Below are 22,964 nucleotides of genomic sequence, written 5' to 3'. Positions count from 1 at the left end.
AAAAAATATTCCAAAGGGAACAAATCGCAGCCGAACCACACAGCTAAAAATGTATTAAAATACAAGTGAAACGCGTTTCGGACATCCTAATATTATTATATTCTATGGACCAGCAAGTCAACGAAACTGCGATCCTGTCTGATGCGAGAGCAAGGTTCCACTTTACCATTCAGTTGCTGTATAGGATCACACCCAGGCTTGGACTGGCCCACAGGAGAGCAGGAAAATCCTCCGATGGGCCCCCATGTAGGAGTGGTCTATCACCCTCTTGAATCACTATGTACAGACAAAGGCGACATCTTATTCATTTATCAATCTACTCAGCTCATTGTTATATAAATTTGTTAATGAGGATAAAGAACGATTTGCATGTAGCTGAAAAGTGGGGCCCTGGAGTAGGTTACCGGTGGGCCCTTGGCACCCCAGTTTGACACACCTCCATCATAGTTGGTATCTCGCTAGATTTTGCGTTCACGCTTTTAAAACTAAAGTAAAACCTTAACGTCTGTATTACCGAGAGGAGCATCCGTATTTGCTCATGACTTATATTTGAAAAAAATGTTATAATTTCATCTACCACCATTTTTGATATTTTTCTTCTATCCGGTAGTGTCCACTTTAAGTATCGGTAACAACTGAAGCGGTCATTAATGGACTTTTTTTTTTTTTTTTTTTTGGCGGACAGTATTCCTAAATTAGAGTTGTTGTTTAAAGGAATGGTGCATGTCTAGTAACTGTAAAAAAATTTATGTATTCTGTTTCAATTCCTTGATTTTTAATTTTTTTTTTTTCTTCCAAGATCTCTGCTGGATAAAAATCTCTCCTGGTTATGTGATAGATGGATCCAAAGGTAGCTACTGCTCTGATTGCTGCATGTTCATGAGGGCTTAAACCTGTAGGCAGTTGCATAAGTATTAGACCCCTCTGTCGGCACTGCCAGAACACACATAGCAGCCGCTTGTAATTGAGAAATGCGTTGCCAAATTGGTCCCTAATCCTTATAAGTCCATTATAGGTGGAGTAACACTTACAAAGCAATCTCAACCAGATAGCAAACAAATGACTTTCCTTGATTAGTGATCGCCAATGAAGGTAGAAATGTTTATTTTTTTCTAATCTCGAGTATTTTTTCAGGGGTAATCCAATAATCCCTTGTAGTTTTTAGGACGCCAGCGCTGCGGGCTCACGCCCAGTGTTCAGCCTTCTGTATATTAAAATATGACTCAGGTAGGATTTTAGAGACATTATAATTAATTCTTCAAAAGCTCGGGTTATTATAGTATGATGTTCCCAGGTTCACTTGTTGCTGCAGACTAACTTGCCATTACCTATGCTCTCTATTAAGATCGATCTTCCGGAGCCTTCCTGCCTCCAGGGGCAGCGCACTACTGGTGCAATTTTACCTCTTCAACATTGGAGGAGTGCAGGGATACTAAAGCCGGCTGGATCCGGCGGAGCTTGCAAGCTCGATTGTAAAAAGCTTGTAAGCGCTGTGCTTCTTACCTAGGAGACCAGCCACCTCTGATCTGCAGCGGTGGCGGCTTACCAGGGCTATGAGCAGTCGGGTATATAATTTAGCTTGCGAGAATTAAGAGGATTTTTTAATCAGAGGTAAATTTGCAAAGTTGACAGTTGTTACAAGAACTTTTGTAATTTAAAAACATTTCTTATGTCAGGACGACACCTGTAAATGTACAGTATAGTACTAGGACATGGTCACATGTCATGGATTTGCAAATGTAATGGATCAGCAAATTTAGGGAAATTTGCAGGAAAAACTGTGCGGCAAATCCTTACCAAATTGAGCTGATTTTTATGCAGATGAACGTCTAAAGCAAAAAAATACAGCATGGCAACACCTCCCTGATGGTGTACAGAGACAGGCAGGGGACCGAAGGAAGGTTTTGTGATTCCTTTATTATAAACTTATAATCTGCTCTAAAAGCTGCAGGAATATGATTTGCTTGTAGATTCCCCCCCATCCCCTTCATTGACAAATCTGCAACAAATCCACAGCAGAAATGAACATAGTGCGGATAGAAATATCTGTCAGATTCTCTGCGGACGTGTGGTTGAGATTGGTTCATATTTCATCCACTTTGCTACTACTGTTTTTATGCTGATTTCCCACCCTGAAAATCCAGATGGAAAATCTGCAACTTTTCCATCCCGTGTGTCGTCGCCCCCCCCCCATTGTTTTTTTTCCTCTAACCTTGAGGATCTGTTCGGTCTGGTGACACCGCTTGTATTCTCCATCCAGTGACCGTTCTGTAGCATCTCTGCTCCCTACTGTTCCTCTGTTATTCCTCCTGGAAATGTGTGAATAAATTGACAACTGGGCGTTTCCCTTTTGGATGGGTTGTAAATTCATATTGTCCGACCATTTCCATTCCGCCAGGACTAATAATGTTCCATGTAAAGCGTGTATAATCTAATTATATGACACCATTACCGTACACCTCGATTAAATCTGCGGAGGGAAACATTACTTTGTTTATTTAACAAGCCCGCTAATAGTTGGTAACGACTTACACTGATAAAGCAAAATTATCTGTTTGACTTGGCAACGCCTTGCCGAATTGCTATTGGCACTCCTCCTCACCGTGCACATTTAACACTTTAATTGCTGAGGGTGCATGGAAGTTTTATCATTATTTACTATATAGAGAGTTGAGCAAAACTCTTTTCAGAACCCTGGTCCAGAGGCCGCGTCGGTGCCCCAGTAGCAGCCGGACCAGAACCCTGCGAATTGCCAACTATTTTCTGGCCAGGACTATTTCTGTATAGACATCGCTGAGCGACACACGCTAATCGGAAGAAGCACCATGGATACTAGAAAGTAGCACGCTGTTTGCAGGGCTCTGGACATTTTGCTCAAATCTAGCGTTGTATTATATTTACACTCCATATTATATATTTTTATATTCTTCTTAAAAACCTTCTAAAAACTATTGGTTAGACCCCCTCCCCAGCTCGTGGATTGTTGATTGCACAGAATTGTGCATGCGCGTTGCCACCCCATTGTTTGTCTGTGGGTCGTCCCTTGGAGCGGTGGCGTATGCTCAGGCACCACTCCACTCTAACGGGACTCTTCAGAGCCCAGTTCTCGTGAACAGTTGTGTAACAGATTTCGATCGGTTGCAACAAGTCTGACATTGGTGGACTTCAGTTGTATATTATGTTCTAAGAAGGAAACTTCTGGGACAAGATATAATGATGTACAATAAAAAATGATATTGTGGTATCGGGTTAGCCAGAAAAAAAAACAATGTAAAAATACTTTTATGCCCAAAAATGACAGAAGTATTCTAGGAGTGATACATTTATTGGCTAATTAGAAGAATTATGTTTGCAGCTTTCAGAGCACAGAGTCTCCTTCTTCAGGCAGGTAATTGATTTGTAAACCAACCTGAAGAAGGAGCCTCTGTGCTCTGAAAGCTGCAAACATAATTCTTCTAATTAGCCAATAAATGTATCACTCCTAGAATTCTTCTGTCATTTTTGGAAAAGATATACAAATTTACTTATCCAGCTTAGATAAATGTAGGCTGAACACTAAGGCCTCGGCCCCACTATCAGTATTCGGTCAGTATTTTTTGTCAGGAGTGGGAGCCAAAACCAGGTGAGGACCAATAGGAGAAATGGTATAATAGAAACAAGTCACCAATTCTGTATTTATCACCCACTCCTGGTTTTGGCTCCCACTCCGGAGAAAAAATACTGACCGAATACTGATAGTGGGACCGTGGCCTAATAATGTATTGAGGTCTCCTGACTCTCACCGTAATGGAGGATTATTGGACATATTTGACTTCTGCACGCCCTATTCTTGGTTTCCACAGGAGATATCTTCTACCAGAAGTATCAGGCAGCCGCTTGTGACACATTGGCACCCTCAGGATTCGGATGCAGATGGCGTTCGTATTGCATAAGGTTCTTTTTTTAGTTTTGCATAGTTGAGATTTCTTGGAGACACTCCTGTAAAAACTGAACAGACAAGTGCATGCTTCTGGGTCTATGTGGAAAAATGCTCATCTGCACCGTTCCTTCCACTTCCATTGATCCTTGTGATATTCGTTGGGCACACAGACCATGCAAAAAAGGACAGAAATGTTGGTGATTTAAAGCCTCCTTTAAGCGCGCCGCTTGCACTTTTTGCCCCATAGGGTAAGCGCCCTTTAAGCTTTGAGTTATGAGATAATGTGTATCTACTATCAGCATTTTAAGTGCATGCTCTATGACAACCATTTGACTTGCACTTAAGTGGAATTAGCACATGCATTATGCGGCCCATACGACCTGTGAACAGTATAATAGAGTGCAGGGAGCTGATTAATTGTGGAGTGATAATGCGTTTCCTGTTCTAGGGTGTATTTGCACAGCTGAGATCTCTGGCTGATACATTTCAATGTGGTGGAGAACAGGGTGCGGTGCTGGAGTACCAGCGGTGGATCAGGACACTGTTGGGTAGACTTGAGACAACCATTTTTGTAAACCCTCGTAGGGATTTGTAATGTGAGGCCCCATGTTCAGAACACTCATTTCTTGGCCCAGGTGGTTACAAGGAGTGTCTCCATCTCTGGAGGACCTGCCCTGTCCTGCATTATGCATATGGGCACCGTGCAATACTTTATTTTGCCTGTGGGGGCACTGTGGGGAAATTGAAAACTTGGTTTTCCCCACAAATTATAGCAGATCACTGAGGTTACTTTGTGATCAACTAATCCCTTTTAACCAACAGGGATTGTAAAATCTCTGTTAAAGGGGTTGTCCGGGACTTTTACAGTGATGGCCTATCTTTAGGATAGGTCATCAGTATCTGATCGGTGGGGGTTAGACCAGCTGTTCCCTGTGCCCGATGGCTGGAAGTACTCTGTTGTGGCACTGCACAGCATAGCTCCATCAACTGTATAGTGGCCACGGTCAGGTACTGCAGATCTGCCCTCTATTCAAATCTGTAAGGGGCCGATATGAAGCACGCGGCCGCTGTACAGTTGAGCAGTTCCAACCAACATTGGGAACAGCTGATCAGCCGGGGTGCCAGTTGTTGTAAGAAAAGAGGAGAAGAAAATCTAGCAGTCTTTGAAAAAAAAAAAATTAGATGTATAAATAAAAACACCTTTTATTAGTAGAAAAAGACGATTAAAAAAAAAGCAGCACATGGAGAAGAGAACAAACTGACGCGTTTCGAACACAAAAAGTTTTCTTAATTGTAGCCGGCTGTTGTACCCCCACCAATCAGAAACTGGTGAGCTGTCTTAAGGATAGGCCATCATTATAAAAGTCCTGGGCAACCACTGTAAGGTATTTTTGTTATGACATGGGTAAAGGCCTAAAGGTTTTTTGTTGTTTGCTTTTTTGAGGGATGGGTTTTGTCCTTTTTTTTTGTAACACTTTTTCTTTACCTTTCATCAATAGATCTGTATGAAGGCTCGTTTTTATGTGCATCCAGCAGTAATTTTTATTGATACCATTTTGGGGCACATACGACACTTTGATTGCATTTTTATTTAATTTGGGGGTTGGGGGGGGATTGTGGAAACCAAGAAATGTCATTTTTGGTGTTTAAATCCTTTTTCCCGTTTCAGCTTTCACCCTAAGGGCAGATTTTTCCATTGTATTAGTTCAGGTAATTACACTAGCAGCAATACTAAGTATGTACATTTAAAAAAAAAAAAAAAAAAAAACGTTTCGGTATGGAGCGGGCTCTACTGCTGCGCCCGATCCATACCCTGATAGTGCTTTGCTGATGAACATGTAATAAAGTCCCATTTATTTAACTTTAATCAATTATAATTGAGTCTCATCTTACCAGGTCCAAAAATAAACACCAGGTCCAAAAATAAACAGTTGACCATGACTCCATTGCATAAAAAATATTAAAGGGGTCAACTCTTGTACAAAACTTCGTAACAAAAAAAAAACTTACTTACCTCCCGGACCAGTACCGCCACTTCAAGGACCTGTGAAGGCTGCAGCCCATCGGTGGCCACTGATGAGGCTGCAGCGCTCCCGTGACTGCCAGGAATCGCAGGGGCAAAATCACAGGAGCGGCACCGATCCGGTAGGTAAGTCTGTGTTATTTGTTATGTGAGACTATTAAGAAGTGGTTCTCCGGTACTGGACAACCCCTTTAATTTGGCAAACCTGATAAAGGGCCACTTCCGTGACTTTATCTACTGCTTGTCCTACACTTGGCATAAGATGCCTAATCAGACAACTGATGATAATCTTTGGCGTGTGGTTGACAATTTTTCGACAGTTTGTGTATTTACAATTTCCTCTTCGAAAAGGAACAAAGGAACCAAACCACAAAATACCTGCGAGCCCTTAAAGGGGCCCGAGCGCGGACAGTCATTAATGTTTGGGCATCTGCCCATCTATAGTTGGGTTTTCGGCTGCCAACTCCTGGTCAGTGAGTTTTGCTGTGTGCCATTGTTTTGCCCCTCCAGCAGCAGTAATTCTCATGACATGTGCCTGCGCTGGTGCCAGGACTCTGCGAGGTGTGTCCGGAGGAGGTACGTGAATGCTTTACCATCTCCCCATGTAGACAATTAAAGCTTCGCTCGGATGATTTTTCTTGGCTTCACGTTGAGATTATGCTCTAGATTGTAATTTCCTAGATCATTTGGAATGAACGACAGAAACTTGAATGCAGAGGCGAAATGACAGCTTGTCTGTCTTTGGGGACCATTTATTAATTTTTTTTTTTTTTTTACTTAAATGCATGTATTTGAGGCTAAAAATCATTTTTTGCAATTGGGTTTCATTAAAAATGTTGCACCTTTTTGGCTTTTACAGGCTTCTTATCCCTTAGCATTCCACTTTGTTGTGGTCTGTGGTCCTAAATCAACTGAGAAAAAGATAGAAAAGAATTACATACTCCTTATGACACTATCATAGCAGACTTACTGACTGATTCTCAGTTAGCTCATTCTGCAGTCAGCAACACAGAAGCAAAATTTTTAATGAAACCCAATTGCGAAAATGATTTAAGTAAGAGTTTTTTTCTCCAAAGAATCTTATTAAAGGGATTGTCATGGATTTAAAACACAATGCAAAGATGAGTATAACATTTCATATTCTTTTACCCTGGGTGGAGCTTTCTCTTGTGCACATTGTCTCCTCCTTTGGGTAATGCAATTTGCATGAACAGTGAAGCAGAATGGATGGTGGGGAGTGACCACTAACCCCATTAGTCAGATGTGCAATTTCCTCCAGATTATTTTTAATTGTTCATTTGTTTCTTAAATACAAAGTTAAGTAACTTTCTAAATATTCTTAATTAACAATTTTCTATCATTTTGCTTTTGCAGAGTGTCTAGAAGGCCACGGCCCCAATATCAGTATTTGGTCAGTATTCTTTCTCAGGAGTGGGAGCCAAAACCAGGTGAGGCACAATCAGAAAAAAGGTATAATAGAAACAAGTCACCAATTCTGCATTTATCACCCACTCCTGGTTTTGGCTCCCACTCCTGAGAAAAAATACTGACCAAATACTGATAGTGGGGCCGTGGCCTAAGTCCCTTATCTGGCTGAGTGTTCTGCAAAAAAATATGCAAATCATGGTTCTAATGTCTCTCTGCTCTCCCCTCTCCCCTTGTCTCATAATTAGAGAGCACAGCAGGAAGAGGGCTGTACAACAGATCAGCAATGGAGAGGGGAGAAAGCATCTCAGGGAGGGCAGAGAAAACAGGCTATTAGAAAGGCGGAACGCAGGTGAAAAGGAAATAAGTGCAGGATAGAAACTGCTGTCCATCGAGTTTAACCTGTAATACTAACGTGTTGATATTGAGGAAAGTGAGCAAACACTCCCTTCCCTTCCTTTACAATGAGGCTGAAATTGTATTGGGGCTACATTAAAGGGATATTCCCATTTTGGTTCCGGCTGCAGATTGTTAAAACAAACAGTGCAGGATGGAGGGAGGGTTAAAAATGCACAAAGTCTCTGCCACTGCTCGGTGTTTGTTGTCTGCACTGCTGACATCTCGCCCCTTGCCCGCTTGGCTCACTGATAGGCTGCAGCGTTGACGGAATGACATTAGTGCTGCAGACAATAACAAACACTGGGACCAACGGCAGAGACTCTGCGCTTAGCTAACCATCCCTTAGTCCAGTTTTCTTTAACTGGGGACAATGGAGTAAATTCTGATGATGCATCCTGTAATTTTATTTGCCTTCTGCAGCAGCTGCCTGACACTGGTCACTAAAGTGCATTTCACTGCCCACTATTATCACTGTAGCCTTTTTTTTTTTTTTTTTCGGTGGCCGATTTACCCAGTGTTTTACTATTTATTACTCAATTCACACCTTTAACGAAGCAGAATATCTTCAGTAACAGTGGACTGTCCTCATGATGGATTATTAGGAGGGCGGCTGTATTTAGGGCTCCCGCATCAACGGGGGCACCGACTTCCATTTTACATGGGGTGATTTAATATGTTTTGTTCATTTTTTTTATAACTATTCTCATACAGTTGAGTGCAAGGAAACTAATATATTTTAAAAAAAAAAAAAACAGTAGCCAGTGGATTCCTCTGAAAAACCTGCTGATTAACCTGGCATCGGATCAAGGTGTCATGGCTTGACTTCCTGAAATACTCCCCCTGACCAAACAGGAACACCCAGATTATTTGTTTGAGATCTGGTGTCTGGGTTCAGCAAGCAGAAAATCTTAACAATATGTGGATAGCTCTGCCAAAACAATGGCAGGCTATGCTCGACTGGCCGCTCCGAGAAGGAATGTGGAACCCTGGGACATTCTTCATGATGCCAGTCAGTGTTACATTGTAGCATTCCACCAGATACTATGAACTGGGGAAACTCTAGAAATATCAAACCAGTTGGTGCATTTGTTAGCAACGTAAATAACTACTGTGCCAAATGTCGATCATGGTGACAGACGCTGTACGGGAGCACGACTCCGCGAGGACCCATTATAGTCTGCCAAGGACAAGGCGCATCTTGTCTTAAGAGAAACGTGTATTAGTCCAGGATCATGCTTGGTGTTTTTGCTGGCTGTTGGCCTACATTCATACTAGTGTTTTTTATTACAAAATCTTACCCCCATCTGGTAAAGAATCTGGATTTTATACCCTATTTTTTTTTTTAATGATCATGTTGGAAGTCATTTTCAGTTTTTGTACTTCCGTAGTTTTTGCGTTCGTTTTTCCTCCCTTTCATCCAAGTATCATAAAAAAATGTTTCCATCGAAAGCCATTTCAGGGCATGTTGGTTTTTTTTTTTGGGGGGGGGGTGAGTTGTAATTTTCATTGACACCATTCATTATACCATAGAATGTACTGAAAAATTAGAATAAAAATTCCAAAAGGGGGGTGAAATGGGGGAAACGAAAAAAAAAATGATCCCGCCATTTGTTTATTTGCTTTCAGGAACATTTCATTGTAAAATAATCAGCAGTGTTTACCTGCTCAGATCTTCAGACCAAAATGCATTACCAGGGTGCAGCAGACCCAAATAAAGATGGCTGCTACAAAGGTGCAAAATACTGATGAGACAATCAGTCACAACCTACCAGTTCATGGAGGGGGTGACTGATTAGCATTTGAATTGCACACAAAAAGTCTTGTATAGGGAGCTGTTCACACTTGAGTAGTGCACAGTATCCGGCTTACAGCCTATTAGTTACACCCATACTATTAGATTAGGCGGGCTGCCCAGTACTATCCAAGTGCACCCTCTGGGAACAAACACCCCAGTTTACAATGCAAGCACTAATGGGCCCGGCTGCACCCCAGAATAAAAAAAGTGCAAAAATGCATATATATATAATATATGAGGTATTAGTCGATATTTTGGCCAAAATATGTAACCCGCAAACAATTATGTGTGCAATTCAAATTTAAGCAATCACCACCTCCATGAACTGGTAGGTTGTAAGTGATTGTCTCATCAGTATTTTGCACCTGTGTAGCCGCCATCTTTATTTGGGTCTGCTGCACCCTGCTAGTGCATTTTGGTCTGAAGATCTGACCAGGTACAGTGGGTCCGGAAAGTATTCAGACCCCATTAAATTTTTCACTCTTTGTTTCATTGCAGCCATTTTGGTAAATTCTAAAAAGTTCATTTTTTTTCTCTTTAAAGTACACTGCACCCCATCTTGACTGAAAAAAAAACGAAAAGTATAAATTTTTGCAAATTTATTAAAAAAGAAAAACTGAAATATCACATGGTCCTAAGTATTCAGACCCTTTGCTCAGACACTCATATTTAAGTCACATGCTGTCCATTTCCTTGTGATCCTCCTTGAGATGGTTCTACTCCTTCATTGGAGTCCAGCTGTGTTTAATTAAACTGATAGGACTTGATTTGGAAAGGCACACACCTGTCTATATAAGACCTCACAGCTCACAGTGTATGTCAGTCCAAATGAGAATCATGAGCTCAAAGGAACTGCCCAAGGAGCTCAGAGACAGAATCGTGGCAAGGCACAGATCTGGCCAAGGTTACAAAAGAATTTCTGCATTACTCCAGGTTCCTAAGAGCACAGTGGCCTCCATAATCCTTAAATGGAAGAAGTTTGGGACCACCAGAAGTCTTCCTAGACCTGGCCGTCCAGCCAAACTGAGCAATCGTGGGAAAAGAGCCTTCGTGAGAGAGGTAAAGAAGAACCCCAAGATCACTGTGGCTGAGCTCCAGAGATGCAGTAGGGAGATGGGAGAAAGTTCCACAAAGTCAACTATCACTGTTGCCCTCCACCAGTCAGGCCTTTATTGCAGAGTGGCCAGATGGAAGCCTCTCCTCAGTGCAAGACATATGAAAGCCCGTATAGAGCTTGCTCAAAAACACATGAAGGACTCCCAGACTATGAGAAATAAGATTCTCTGGTCTGATGAGACGAAGATAGAACTTTTTGGTGAAAATTCTAAGCGGTATGTGTGGAGAAAACCAGGCACTGTTCATCACCTGCCCAATACAATCCCAACAGTGAAACATGGTGGTGGCAGCATCATGCTATGGGGATGTTTTTCAGCTGCAGGGCCAGGATGACTGGTTGCAACTGAGGGAAACATAAATGCGGCCAAGTACAGAGATATATCCTGGATGAAAACCTCTTCCAGATTGCTCTGGACCTCAGACTTGGCTGAAGGTTCACCTTCCAACAAGACAATGACCCAAAGCACACTGCTAAAATAACAAAGGAGTGGCTTCAGAACAACTGTGACCATTCTTGGCTGACCCAGCCAGAGCCCTGACCTAAACCCAATTGAGCATCTCTGGAGAGGCCTGAAAATGGCTGTCCACCAACGTTCACCATCCAACCTGACGGAACTAGAGAGGATCTGCAAGGAAGAATGGCAGAGGATCCCCAAATCCAGGTGTGAAAAACTTGTTGCGTCATTCCCAAGAAGATTCATGGCTGTACTAGCTCAAAAGGGGGCTTCTACTCAATACTGAGCAAAGGGTCTGAATACTTATGACCATGTGATATTTCAGTTTTTCTTTTTTAATAAATTTACAAAAATTTCTACATTTCTGATTTTTTTTCAGTCAAGATGGGGTGCAGAGTGTACTTTAATGAGAAAAATAATGAACATTTTAGAATTTACCAAATGGCTGCAATGAAACAAAGAGTGAAAAATTTAAAGGGGTCTGAATACTTTCTGTACCCACTGTAAATACTACTGATTATTTTGCTGTTTTTTTCTTGAATTTTTGGGGAATTTTAATTCTTCTTATTGTGACTTTGCTTTTTGTATTGAACATTTCATTGTGCGTTAAAAAAAATAACCCGAAACGCGATTCTTCGGGTCAGTATGATCATGGCGATGCCAAATTGACACAGTTTTTTATATTTATTTTAGTGGTTAAAAAAAAAATCAGAACTTTGTTACAAAAAAAAATTGGTTTGTGTCGCCATTTTCTGAGATCTGTAAAAAAAATTTTTTTTAATTTATCTGTTGCTGGAGCTTAGTGAGGACTTGAGTTTTGCCTTGATTTTTGGTGTACATGTGATGTTTTATATGCTTTTTATTGTATTTTATAAGGGAACTCGGGGACTATTTTCTAAAAGGTAAAGACAAGGAATCCGGCACTCCAAAATAAACATAGAATTATGATTTAGGCTATGTTCACACATTGTGGTTTTGATGCGTTTTTTTTCCCCGCAGGCTAAACCTGCTCTTTTGTCAGTAAAGAAGCAATGTAAAAAAAAAAAAAAAAAAAAAAAGCAGGTTTTGCTGAGTTTTGCACTTTTTTATGGCACGTTCTTGCTGCGTTTTTTGTTGTTGCTTTTTTGTCAGGGTACATTTCTCTCTTGTGCATGCTGATACATTTTAGTGCATAAAAAAAAATAACCTAATCAACTTCCTCAGGTTTTGGCGCCAAAAACACAGCAAAACCTGATACCTGCGTTTTTTTTTTGCTCTGTTTTTGCACTACCCACTGCTTTCAAAGGGTAAAAAACGCTGGAAGAAGTGATATGCAGGTTTTTGACAAAACAGTCAGGGAAAATAAAAACAAGGTGTGTGCATGAGATTTCTGAAATCTCCTAGACTTTTCTGGTACTGTAAAATGCAGATGAAAATTTGCAAAAAAAAACAAAAAAACGCACCGTGTGAACGTAGCCTAATTGTAGGTCAATCGAAACAAAAAAAGTAACATTTCGGTCTTATAACTTAGACCTTGATCAGACTAGAAAAATACATACAGGAAAAAAAAGACATTGAATAAAAATGATAGCAATGAAATTCAGTATATAAATAACTCCACATACAGTGGTAATATAATGCATATAAAATTGGAAAAGAAACCAGTGTAATTTATGAGAAATTATTAAATGAAGGGCAGTCCTCATATAGTAGCGATCAAGACGAGAAACGCATAGTTGAACAGAATGCTTAGTTCATTTTGGAGGGGCGGATTCCTTGTCTTTGGATAGGAAGCCACACCATAAATTATACAATCAGTTACACGGAGAGATTTTTCTGCACCAAAAACAATTGTGGGAGCAAAAATAATGCGTAAAATAATTTTTTTCTTATTCATTTGACTGGGTGAAAAATGCCGCAAAAATGATGTAAGCATTAACATGCTGCAGGTTTGAAAAAACGCACCACAGCGGTAAATACGCAAGGAAAAAAATGAAATGCACTGCATGCATTTCTTCCACGGTAATAAAAAAAAAAAAAAGCGTCGGACAAAAAAACACGAGAACGCAACATGTGAACATGTTCTAAATGGAAGCATTTTCTCAACTTTTCTTTTAAGGAGTAACATCTTTATGAGACTAGGGAAGCATGTCTAGTATCATGACCGTAGACTTTTGGGGGGTTGGAACTCAGTCCTGTTCACTTCAATGACAATGAGCTGCAATACCAGATATATCCCATTGTTAAGAGTGGCGCTGTTGTTAAAGAGATCAGTAATGTTTTTCTAGCCTCACACAACCCATTAAGCTAGGGGATGTGTCTTCCGTAAAAGTGACAGCTCCCGTTGCTGCTGGGTACCCTTGATCGCGTGCCAAGGACACAGGACACAGGACCGTGGTCTGAGATTGTTGTGTGATAGAATAGAGCGGAGCGGTTTAGGGATATAATCTCCCTTACCTGATGGTATTACTGTTTACCTTCTCTTTGCTCGCTTCCTGTTTGCTGTGTACTCTGTGGTCACGTCTTGTTTTGGGTGTGTTTTCCTGATGAGACTGTCACCTGTAATCTTTCCTATAGAAGTCGTGTCCCATCTTTAACCCAATTTCTCAACCGTAATCTTCAATGAAAGGGAATCTGTCAGCAGAATTTCACCTCCAAACTATTTATATGCACATCTAGCTCTTTCAAAGACAAGTCCAGCAATATCTTTACACGACCGGTCCGTTGCTCCATTACTGAGAAATCAGCGTTTGAACTGAGGCTGCAGGGCTCTGGTAGATCTGAAGCCTCTGTCACTCCAGCTCTATTCCCCGCTCAATGTCGCCTCCCCCTGATTGACCGAGAGCCTCTATGCTGTGTGACTTCAGACAAATGAGCCATCAGTCAAGTAGGAGGAGTTGATGCTGGGCGGGGAATAGAGTTGGAGTGACAGTGGCTTCAGATCTATCTGGAGTGACAGAGGCTTCAGATCTATCGTAGCCCTACAGTCTCAATTCAAATGCTGATTTTTCAGTAATGAAGGAACAGACCGGCCATGTAAAGGTATTGCTGGACTTGTCTTGGAAAGAGCCACATGTGCATATAAAAAGTTTTGGGGGGTGAAATCCAGCAGACAAGTCCTATAATTTAAAGGGAATCTATCGCATGAATAAAACCATTGTTTTGAGCGGATTTCTGTGTATTATACTCCCATGTACTTAAGACTGTAGAATCAGATGAGGCATAAAGTTTGTTTGTAGTCTGTTACCACGGAGACGCACAGGTCTGTACTGGAGCTGTAGACACAAAACGGTGGTACATTTTTAATTAAATTGTATCTCTCATTACCCTCAACAGGCTAAAACTGCTTTTGGTGGACATGCCAGTCTAATATATCCAGGGACGTTCCTGATTTTCATGCTCTGTAACTTGCCATTCACTTTTTTTTGAGGGAGCAGTGCTGGTGGCTTCTTCCAAGAGGAGATGTCACTTGACTGCTGCAGCCAATCAGCCGCCACCGATCAGCTAGAGTTTTAATAATAATTTTATTTTGGAAACTGCACCACTCCTGACCATGGGTAGTCTCTGGCATTATGTATTTCCTTCGCCCCATCCTTTTGTTCTCAGGGAAGATAAGCCACTGCCAGAGGTGTCTGACATCGGCTCACTCCTCTCTCCCAATTCTCTGAGAACCCGTGCACGCTCGGACGAGCCAAAGATGCAAGTTTGAGATTTGGAAGAAATGGCCATTAGGCACTTCACCTTCCGACCATCAGCTCTTGAATTAGTATGAGCACATTAAGGGGGTTGTTCACTTTTTTTTTTCTTAAATGCCTGTATTTTCGGCTAAAAAAATTGTGAAGTGCTGCGGAATATGTTGGCGCTATAAAAATAAAAATTATTATTTTTGCAGTTGAATTTCATTTAAAATTTTGCACCATTTGACTTCTATAGTTTGTGTTGCACTGTCTGTTGCTGACTCCAGAATGAGTTAACTAAGAATCAGTCAGTGAGCTCGTTCCTGTGCAATGACGGGAAAGTCTGTAACTATTGTCTTTTCTGAGCTGATTTAGTTCCACAGGCCACATCAAAGTTGAATGTACAGCGAAATAGAGAGACTGTTAAAAAAAAAAAGTTACATTTTTAATGAAACCGAATTGCAAAAATGATTTTTAGACCTAAATAAATTCATTTAAGTAAAAAAAATAAATAAATAAATAAATAAAAAATTCCTCCGTTTTGAGAGTGATATAACTTATCTTTTGTGGGCCCAATGCTAAATTTGCAACACTGCCCCCGGCTACCACAGGTCTTCAATAATGTTGGTTTTCTTATGTGGCCCAAAGTGACCTTTTAGGCTCCTCTAGGGCACAGGTTTAACTGCAAACCCCCCACCCGCCCGGCACCCTCTATCGTTGCACCCTTGCACACCACCATGTTTGTTGCAGAGTGAGAAGATCACGGTCATATTCTTTTACTTGTAGATAAAACCATCCAGGTATCCGGCAGGTTGTGCCACGATGACCCCACATCTGCTGCTCCTGTGCACCATCAACTTCTTCATCACATTTCAAAACGCTGCTTGTGCCAAAAATGTAAATTCCCATAATGTGAGACCTCCCTTAGACCGTAAGTACCCTCCTGTGTTACTATTCTGTGAATATATCAGTGTTTTATTCCTCTTGCCAATACCAGCAAATTCCATGCAGCCACCACAAGGGGGAGCTTGGTATCTTTCTGCATACTGTGAACTCAATAATAACAAGTATGCAGTGAGCTTTTAAGCTCCCCCTAGTGGTGACTGCAGAGAGCAATTTTATCATATAGCACCATGCTCTGTATCAGAAGAACAGGACTCTGAATAATCATGTCTTTGTATTGTTATTTCCTTTGCAGCTACACCGTTCCCCAACAGCTTCAAATGCTTTACATGTGAGAAATCGGCCGATAACTTTAACTGCAACCGCTGGGCCGAAGATAAATGGTGTCCACTGAGTAAGTCACAAGTTTCTATATTCCCTTACTTAATTTCTTACTACCGTAGTCACCAGAGCCAGTGTGTGTGTTGACTTTTTCTTTAGGTACAGCGCCACTCATGGCTGCGTGTGGGATTGCAGCCAAGTGGCAGTTGTAAAAACAGAGGATCAATGCTCCATAATAAAGAAATCGAGAACTGACAGTATAAGTCCTCCACTCCATTCAAGATGGGGCTCCCCGACCTCGGGATCACCGGGGGTCCCAGCGGTTGTATCCCCAGTGATCAGCAAATTACCCCCTATTCTATGTATAGGACATATTAACTTTTAATTTTGGGAATAATGCTTAAAGAAATCTCAAAAAAAATTAAAGGGCTAGCCATCTTTTGGCTTTTTTTATTTTTTAAACATAAATGCATGCAATTGTGGCTAAAAATATATTTTTTTTTCAATTGGGCTCCATTACACATTTTGCCCAGTTTGCCTTCTGTGTTGTATTGTCCATTGCCAAAACGAGTTAACTGAGAACCAGTCAGTGAGTTTGTTCTGACGGAATGACGGTGAATCTCTCTTTTATTTGTCTTATTTTTTATGAGCTCCTCTCAGCTGATTTATGACCTCAAACCACATCGAAGTTGAATGTGCAGGGAAACAAAAGGCCTGCAAAAAAACAAACCGTGCAAGATTTTTAATAAAACTCAATTGCACAAATGATGTTTTAATCCCATTTTTTTTTTATAAATAAATAAAATATATAAAAAAATTGTCCCCTTAGGTGGCCAACCCATTTTAAAGCAGTTTTCCACAATATTTGTAAAAGTTATAAATATGAATGGAATCTATAAATAATAAAGAAAGAAGTTACTTACTTACACCAATCTCCTGCTGTAACGGTCTCTGGTGGGACTGGAGTCACTCGGTGGCTGAGGTCTCTGATTGGCTGCAGATTGACTGATGAATCGGGTGATCGTGGCAGAGACCGCTGGAGCGATGGGGGAAGTGGAGTAGTAAGTTACTCTTCTTTCTGTATTTTATTACTAACCCTTCCTTTGAAGCCAATTGTGCTACTACGTGTTTTTTTTGTAACGGGAGCAATTACTGATTTGGTCTTCCCTGCTCACATTTTATTATAGTCTGGTGACAGATTATCAGATTTTATGGATTATCAAATGCCATGTTTTATTGTGATGGACTAAAAAAGTTTTTAAAACTTTTTTTTTTTTTTTTTTTAAACTGTACAGTGTTGAAACAGGAAAATAATTTTACAACCTTACGACGCTGTACTTTGCTGGATTACTTTGTGATGTGAGTAGTAAGGGTTGCTTTATATTTGTGTTACAGATACACATTACTGTAAAACTGTTCACCACTTCAGCAGCCACGGAAAAAGTAAATCGGTGACTAAGAAGTGTGCGACGAGAGAAGAATGTCAAAACGTGGGATGTCGGCATCATCGAGACACGGGGCATATGGTAGGAATATCCCATACCGAATAGTGATGCCGCACACGCCATACACCTTAAAGGGGTTGCCCCATCAACAAATTGTATAATTTATCATAAGGATAGGTGATAAATGCATGATTGATGGATGGAGGCCTGCCTGATCATAAGAGCAGGGTCCAAAAATCTCCTGTATGAATGGAACTGAACTGAGCATGTGCGACCACTGCTCCATTTACAAGTGGTGGTCACACATGCTCACTATCACTCCATTAACATCGGGGGCTTAGACCTCTGTTCTGGGGATCCTGGACCTCCAGTATGAGACTAAGTTTTAGACACCCAACTAGCTGTTATGTCACTATTTTAGAGCGGTGATTTGGCTGTAAAAAAAAAAAAGAAGACCCCCGTAGAGGCAATTTTGCACTTCACATCACGATCTTCATGTTGCCATGTCGTTCTATTCTTAGTGCTGCACTTATAATGATGCACCCTTCTTTTTCTCTAATACTTTGGCTATCTCCATTTTTTTTTTTTTTTTACAAAATACATGGCTTCCTTTACCGCTACTTATGATATTTCCTTCTTCCAGGAGTGCATTTCCTGTTGTGACGGAATGATCTGCAATGTGGACATACCGACAAATCAAACAAATGCCGTATTAAACCTCATGAGATCCCATCGAAAGTCCGATGCCCACAGGGTGACGGCTTTCTTGCCTGCTGTGGCTGCCTCCATACTAGTCCTAGTGATCCTCTAGCACAAAAGTGGGAAACTTGTCGTTGACTCTTCTGATCACATTATGCCGAAAAGATGGTGAAGCCGTCCTATCAGCGGAACATGGAAGGTGACACTTTGGTTCATTTACCTTTAGCTGACCTTCTAAATGCACCATTTTCGAATACAGATATTTTCCATATTTTGATGGAAATGTTTATACCCCTGGAATTGTGACCCAGGAATTATGGACAATCAGCCTTCTTATTGTGGCTCCTATGCACTCCACTTATTATGCATCAGGACAAATCCCAGCTGAAACATTTCAAGTATGGGAGGACACAACTGGATCCTATATTACAGACCATGAGCGAGTATTTGCCCCCAAGACTGAAGTGGAGCGTGGAAACAAAATATAACATTTTTATGAATTTTGTAAAATATTATTTACCAAAATTTTGCTCTAGATTGAAAGTAGAGACAGTGCGCACATAGGGTGACAGGGAACAATTGTAATAAGACCATGCTGACCTGTTCAGGTTGTGATAGGTACAACACCCTCTCGGACATACAGATGACCGGTACTGCAGATCCGTGTGTAGAAGGGCCGAGGTTCTTCAGCAATGAGATTGGAGCAAAATGTGGATGTCCACGACTGTAGTGCTACGCTGCTTGATACAGATGACTTTTCGGTTGGAGAAGCAATCTTTTTGTACTTGGGCTTGTTGGTAAAAATCAGCATTGCCACTAAAATTCTTCCTGATCCGCTTGTATTGGCTAAATGGCATATCATTTAGCCATTTCTTTTAATGTCCACTTTCATAATTTATATAGCTCTCAGCATCGACCTCTTTAAAAAAACGTCTTATTGACTAATATGTTGTTTTGCAAAGAGATAGTAATGTCCAAGAAATCAATTTGACACTTACATTGGGGAGTAAAAGTGATTTCCCCATTTGTTCAATTTTAATTCCTCTACAAAAGAGCCAGCGTCTCCAGATAAAAAATAGGTCGTCAATAAATCTCTTGTAAGTAAGAATGTTATTGGCACATTTTGACTTCTAAATATGTGCATGTTCAAATGCACCCATAAACATATTTGCATAGTCAGGGGGTACAAAAGTGCCCATAGCGGTGCCTTTGATCTTTTGATACGTCATATCTTGAAACACTAAGTTATTTTTCAAGATAAATCTTTAGCTTTCAGATACACCGTCTGTATGCAATATTCTGTCATCATTAAGTATCTCTCAATGCATTGTAGACCAATTTGATTTTGTATATAATGCTGTGACATCCAAGGTAATAAAAATAAAGGCATTTTCCCAATGTATATCCTTAAGTATTTTGATTAGATGTGCTGTGCTGAGTCCCTAAGGTAGCTGGGAAGGGCTGTGACATGAAACTGCAATATGTTATCCAGATAAAGAGATAAATTGTTTGTTATGAAATTTATTCATAAGATTGGTTTTCCAGGGGAGTTACTGGGGGGGACTTGTGGATCTTCTGGAGTTGATAAAAGAAGGAAATGTGGGGGGTTACTGATGTTGAAAAACTTTTTAGTTTTTAGCTATTTAGATTGAACAGAAGGAAAGGGGTCTGTAGTTCTAGTTCTGTGGATTGGATCATATATTGAGGGCTTCTTTTATGTAGTCAGAGAAATCCTGAATGGTGACTCGTCCTCTGATAACTATATCTTTAATGTTGCAGAGGGAATTAATGGCTTGCTTCTCCCCTTTAGTGAGGTTGTCAGAATGGCGTGTGTGGAGTGAAGAGAGGTTTTTTTAAATGCTGTAGTTTGGTCTTGAAAAGCGTTGACCCAATAAACTGCTATTCGATCATATACCGCAATCCTGTGTGAAGAGTCATCTGTACCACGCAGGGCAGCACTATAGCCGTGGTCATCCACATTTTGTTCTATTTACCATAATTTGTGTTTAAGACAATGTTTATATTTTAATTTTATTTATTATTTTCATACTGTCGATCATCTTCCATAACATACTGGTTCATTATTATTTTTTATTTCCGCTTTACAAAGATAAAAAAGAATTGTCTGAATAAGCATCAATCGGTAGCAATCATGGTTAAATTATTATTTGCATTATTGTTGGCGGCGGGTCACTGTTTATACGGGGAAATGGAAAGATAATTGTTATGCTGACAAACGAGCATTTGCTTGTTTACTGGCTAGAGATGGTCTGAATCATTTCTTGGGACCTAGCCCATTGGCCACGTCAGTAATCTGTGGCTACTGGCCTGAGCCCAGTAAACTGCCTCCTACTTGCCAGCATCCTCGGCTTTTGTTTTGATTAGTCGGCCTGGCACAGTGTCACATGCACATCACATCGCAAGGATGATGTCGCACCATGCCAGGTAGTCGAGAGGAGCGGGCAAAGCAATCAGGTAGTAGGTTCTTTGCTGGGTTATCGTCCAGCAGCACTGGATTGGGTTTAGGGAGTCAATTCACCCCATCTCTATTATTGACCGATTAATCGACATATTTTCATGGGCATTGAGTATTCCCATGAATATTCATTAAAAAGCCTTTTAGGAAAATATGCATTAATACCATGATAGATGTTAATATCGAGTGTGTTAACTATGTCATCTTAAATGTTCATCTACCGTTATAAGATTACACTCTACTGTCTCTTTAAAATCCGCTATAAGTATATAAACCCTTATTAGTATCTAAGTAGTGAATTTCAAAACTATCCTCCTTACCTAAAAAGGCCTAACCACTACATGGATCTCATACCCATGTTTTCCTGAGATATTACTATTGTAAATGCTAAATGTAATATATATGTTCTATGCGTTTCATCCTCTCTGAATCATTATGAGCCAATATAAGTATAGTACATTTGCGATAGCAGCTGTGAGGCCCCACTGTGCCTAAATAAGGAAAATCCTCTCGCTGTGTAAATGGCCCGAACCTGCAGCCAGACAGTTGCCAGCTGTTTCCACACTACCTGGATACCAGGAAAGAACTCTACCAAACCCCCTTGTGGAATGTGTCTCCTGCTTCTGGGTTACAGAACACTACATCCCTTACTACTTAAGTAACTAGCACAGGGTATACAACTGCTCTTATACAGTGCTACAAAGCCGAAGCTTTGGTCAACATTAGGTCTACAATTCTTTGGTTCTAAAACTGTTTAGATTTGTGCTGAGGCATAATTACTTCCTTTTTATGGGGCTTCTTCCATAAGCTAAGGGGTACCGCAATGGGGGTGTCACTATCCCCATTGCATACAAATTTGTACCTGGTTTGGAGAGAGGATACGATTGTGTTTGCCGGTGTCAAATTGGCCATTATACATTAATCTCTGGTTGAAATTCATGAACGAAATGTTGATTAATCTGGAATGAAAGCATCTCTCAATGTAATGAATTTGTAGAAATCTGCAATGTCAGTTAGGGAGGGTTTTCAGAAATGTACCTTCCTGCATCTGCAGACTGAGATTTGGTAACTGATAACTGAGCACCAACGTATTATGCTACTGTTGTGGAGAAGGCCCCAGAGTATAGTATAGTTGCCCCTGATAGTGAGCAGAATGACCTGATTTTAATGGTGATGGTAGGCAGGATTTTTTTTAATTGTCTAAAAACTGCAAAGGGTGGCAAATTACACTTCAAATGGGCCAACTTGTTGCAAACCACACACCCCCCCCCCCCATAAATGTGACTGGTATTTTCAGTTGTAAAGTTAGCAACCCCAGATCTGACAATGATCTCCTCTAAAGCCCCGTTAGTTTGGAAACAGGGACCGGTGCCAGGCTGATTGGATATGGGTTCAGTTGTATTTTTCAGTGGGGAGGTTTCTTCCGTATGTAATGGTGCCTAGCAGATTCTGGCAGTAATATGTGTATTCTTGCCAACACTCTTTATTTTCCCAAAGCTGCTCCTAGAACCAGATCATGAGAAGGTGGACTTAAAGGTGGCCGTTTTGGTATCTTTTTCAGGAGTGGAGTGTAATTTTTTCAAAATTTTGCAATGTAAATGTTGGTAAGTATGTGCAAATATATAATCCTTATTCTTGTACTAACCTTATTACATCGGCTCCTGATCATACAGCATATTTGAAGGCTACTGGTAACTTTCAAGATCCACGTGTTTAGAGTAGAAATGCCTCAGGGAGACGAAGGGCATGAGGTCTCTTGATACTTTCTATTCCACCTGTGCCTATGAGGGTAAAAATACCTCTACAGGGACAGACTTTCTTCTGTCAACTTGAAAAATTGAAAACCCCTGTAGGGAAAAAAATTCCGAGACAGACGAAAATGTAGTCCTGTCTAGTGGTGCGCCCTATCTGAGCAGGGAGAATACAATGAAGGATAGTTTGTAAATTCTCGAGGGGGGTCCATGGCTCCATTATTAGATACCAAGAAAACTATCTTGGACTTATTTGTCTTTTGGAGTTTATCAAACCTGACAGAATAGGGAACACTTTTTGAGACTCTTCAGGGTTTTCATAGTCCTAAAAAATGTTGTAGTTTACAAAAACAGAAGACAATGGGTATAATTTTTCAAAAATAACAGGACTGGAGGACATTTTTCTTTTTTAGCTGCTTTCTCCTGTAAACAGTACCATAACGTCACATGGTTGTGCTTGATATTGCAATGTAATACAACATATGGGAAAAGGACTAAACTGCAATTCCACGCATCTTTTGTGGACAAATGTGGCATTGTTTTTGTTAGAAAATAATTTTTTTGGAAAACTTTGCCATCAT

General features: G+C 40.6%; 1 protein-coding gene across 1 annotated transcript in view; it reads left to right on the top strand.

The window, feature by feature from the left end:
• Positions 1–22,739, top strand: part of LYPD6B (LY6/PLAUR domain containing 6B) — a 56,445-nt gene extending 33,706 nt beyond the window's left edge. The window contains exons 2-5 of the mRNA XM_073647217.1: positions 15,575–15,719; positions 15,987–16,085; positions 17,408–17,538; positions 18,101–22,739. Coding sequence (XP_073503318.1) covers positions 15,611–15,719; positions 15,987–16,085; positions 17,408–17,538; positions 18,101–18,268 — 507 coding nt within the window. The 5' untranslated portion in view covers positions 15,575–15,610 and the 3' untranslated portion in view covers positions 18,269–22,739. The remainder of the gene's footprint in view (positions 1–15,574; positions 15,720–15,986; positions 16,086–17,407; positions 17,539–18,100) is intronic.
• Positions 22,740–22,964: the final 225 nt, after the last annotated feature.

This window comes from Phyllobates terribilis, unplaced genomic scaffold (genome assembly GCF_046119375.1).
Source record: "Phyllobates terribilis strain yellow unplaced genomic scaffold, ASM4611937v1 Scaffold_9__5_contigs__length_417890890, whole genome shotgun sequence".
NCBI lineage: Eukaryota > Metazoa > Chordata > Amphibia > Anura > Dendrobatidae > Phyllobates > Phyllobates terribilis.
Note: the sequence above shows the minus strand (reverse complement) of the source record. Positions and strands in the feature narration are given on the sequence as shown.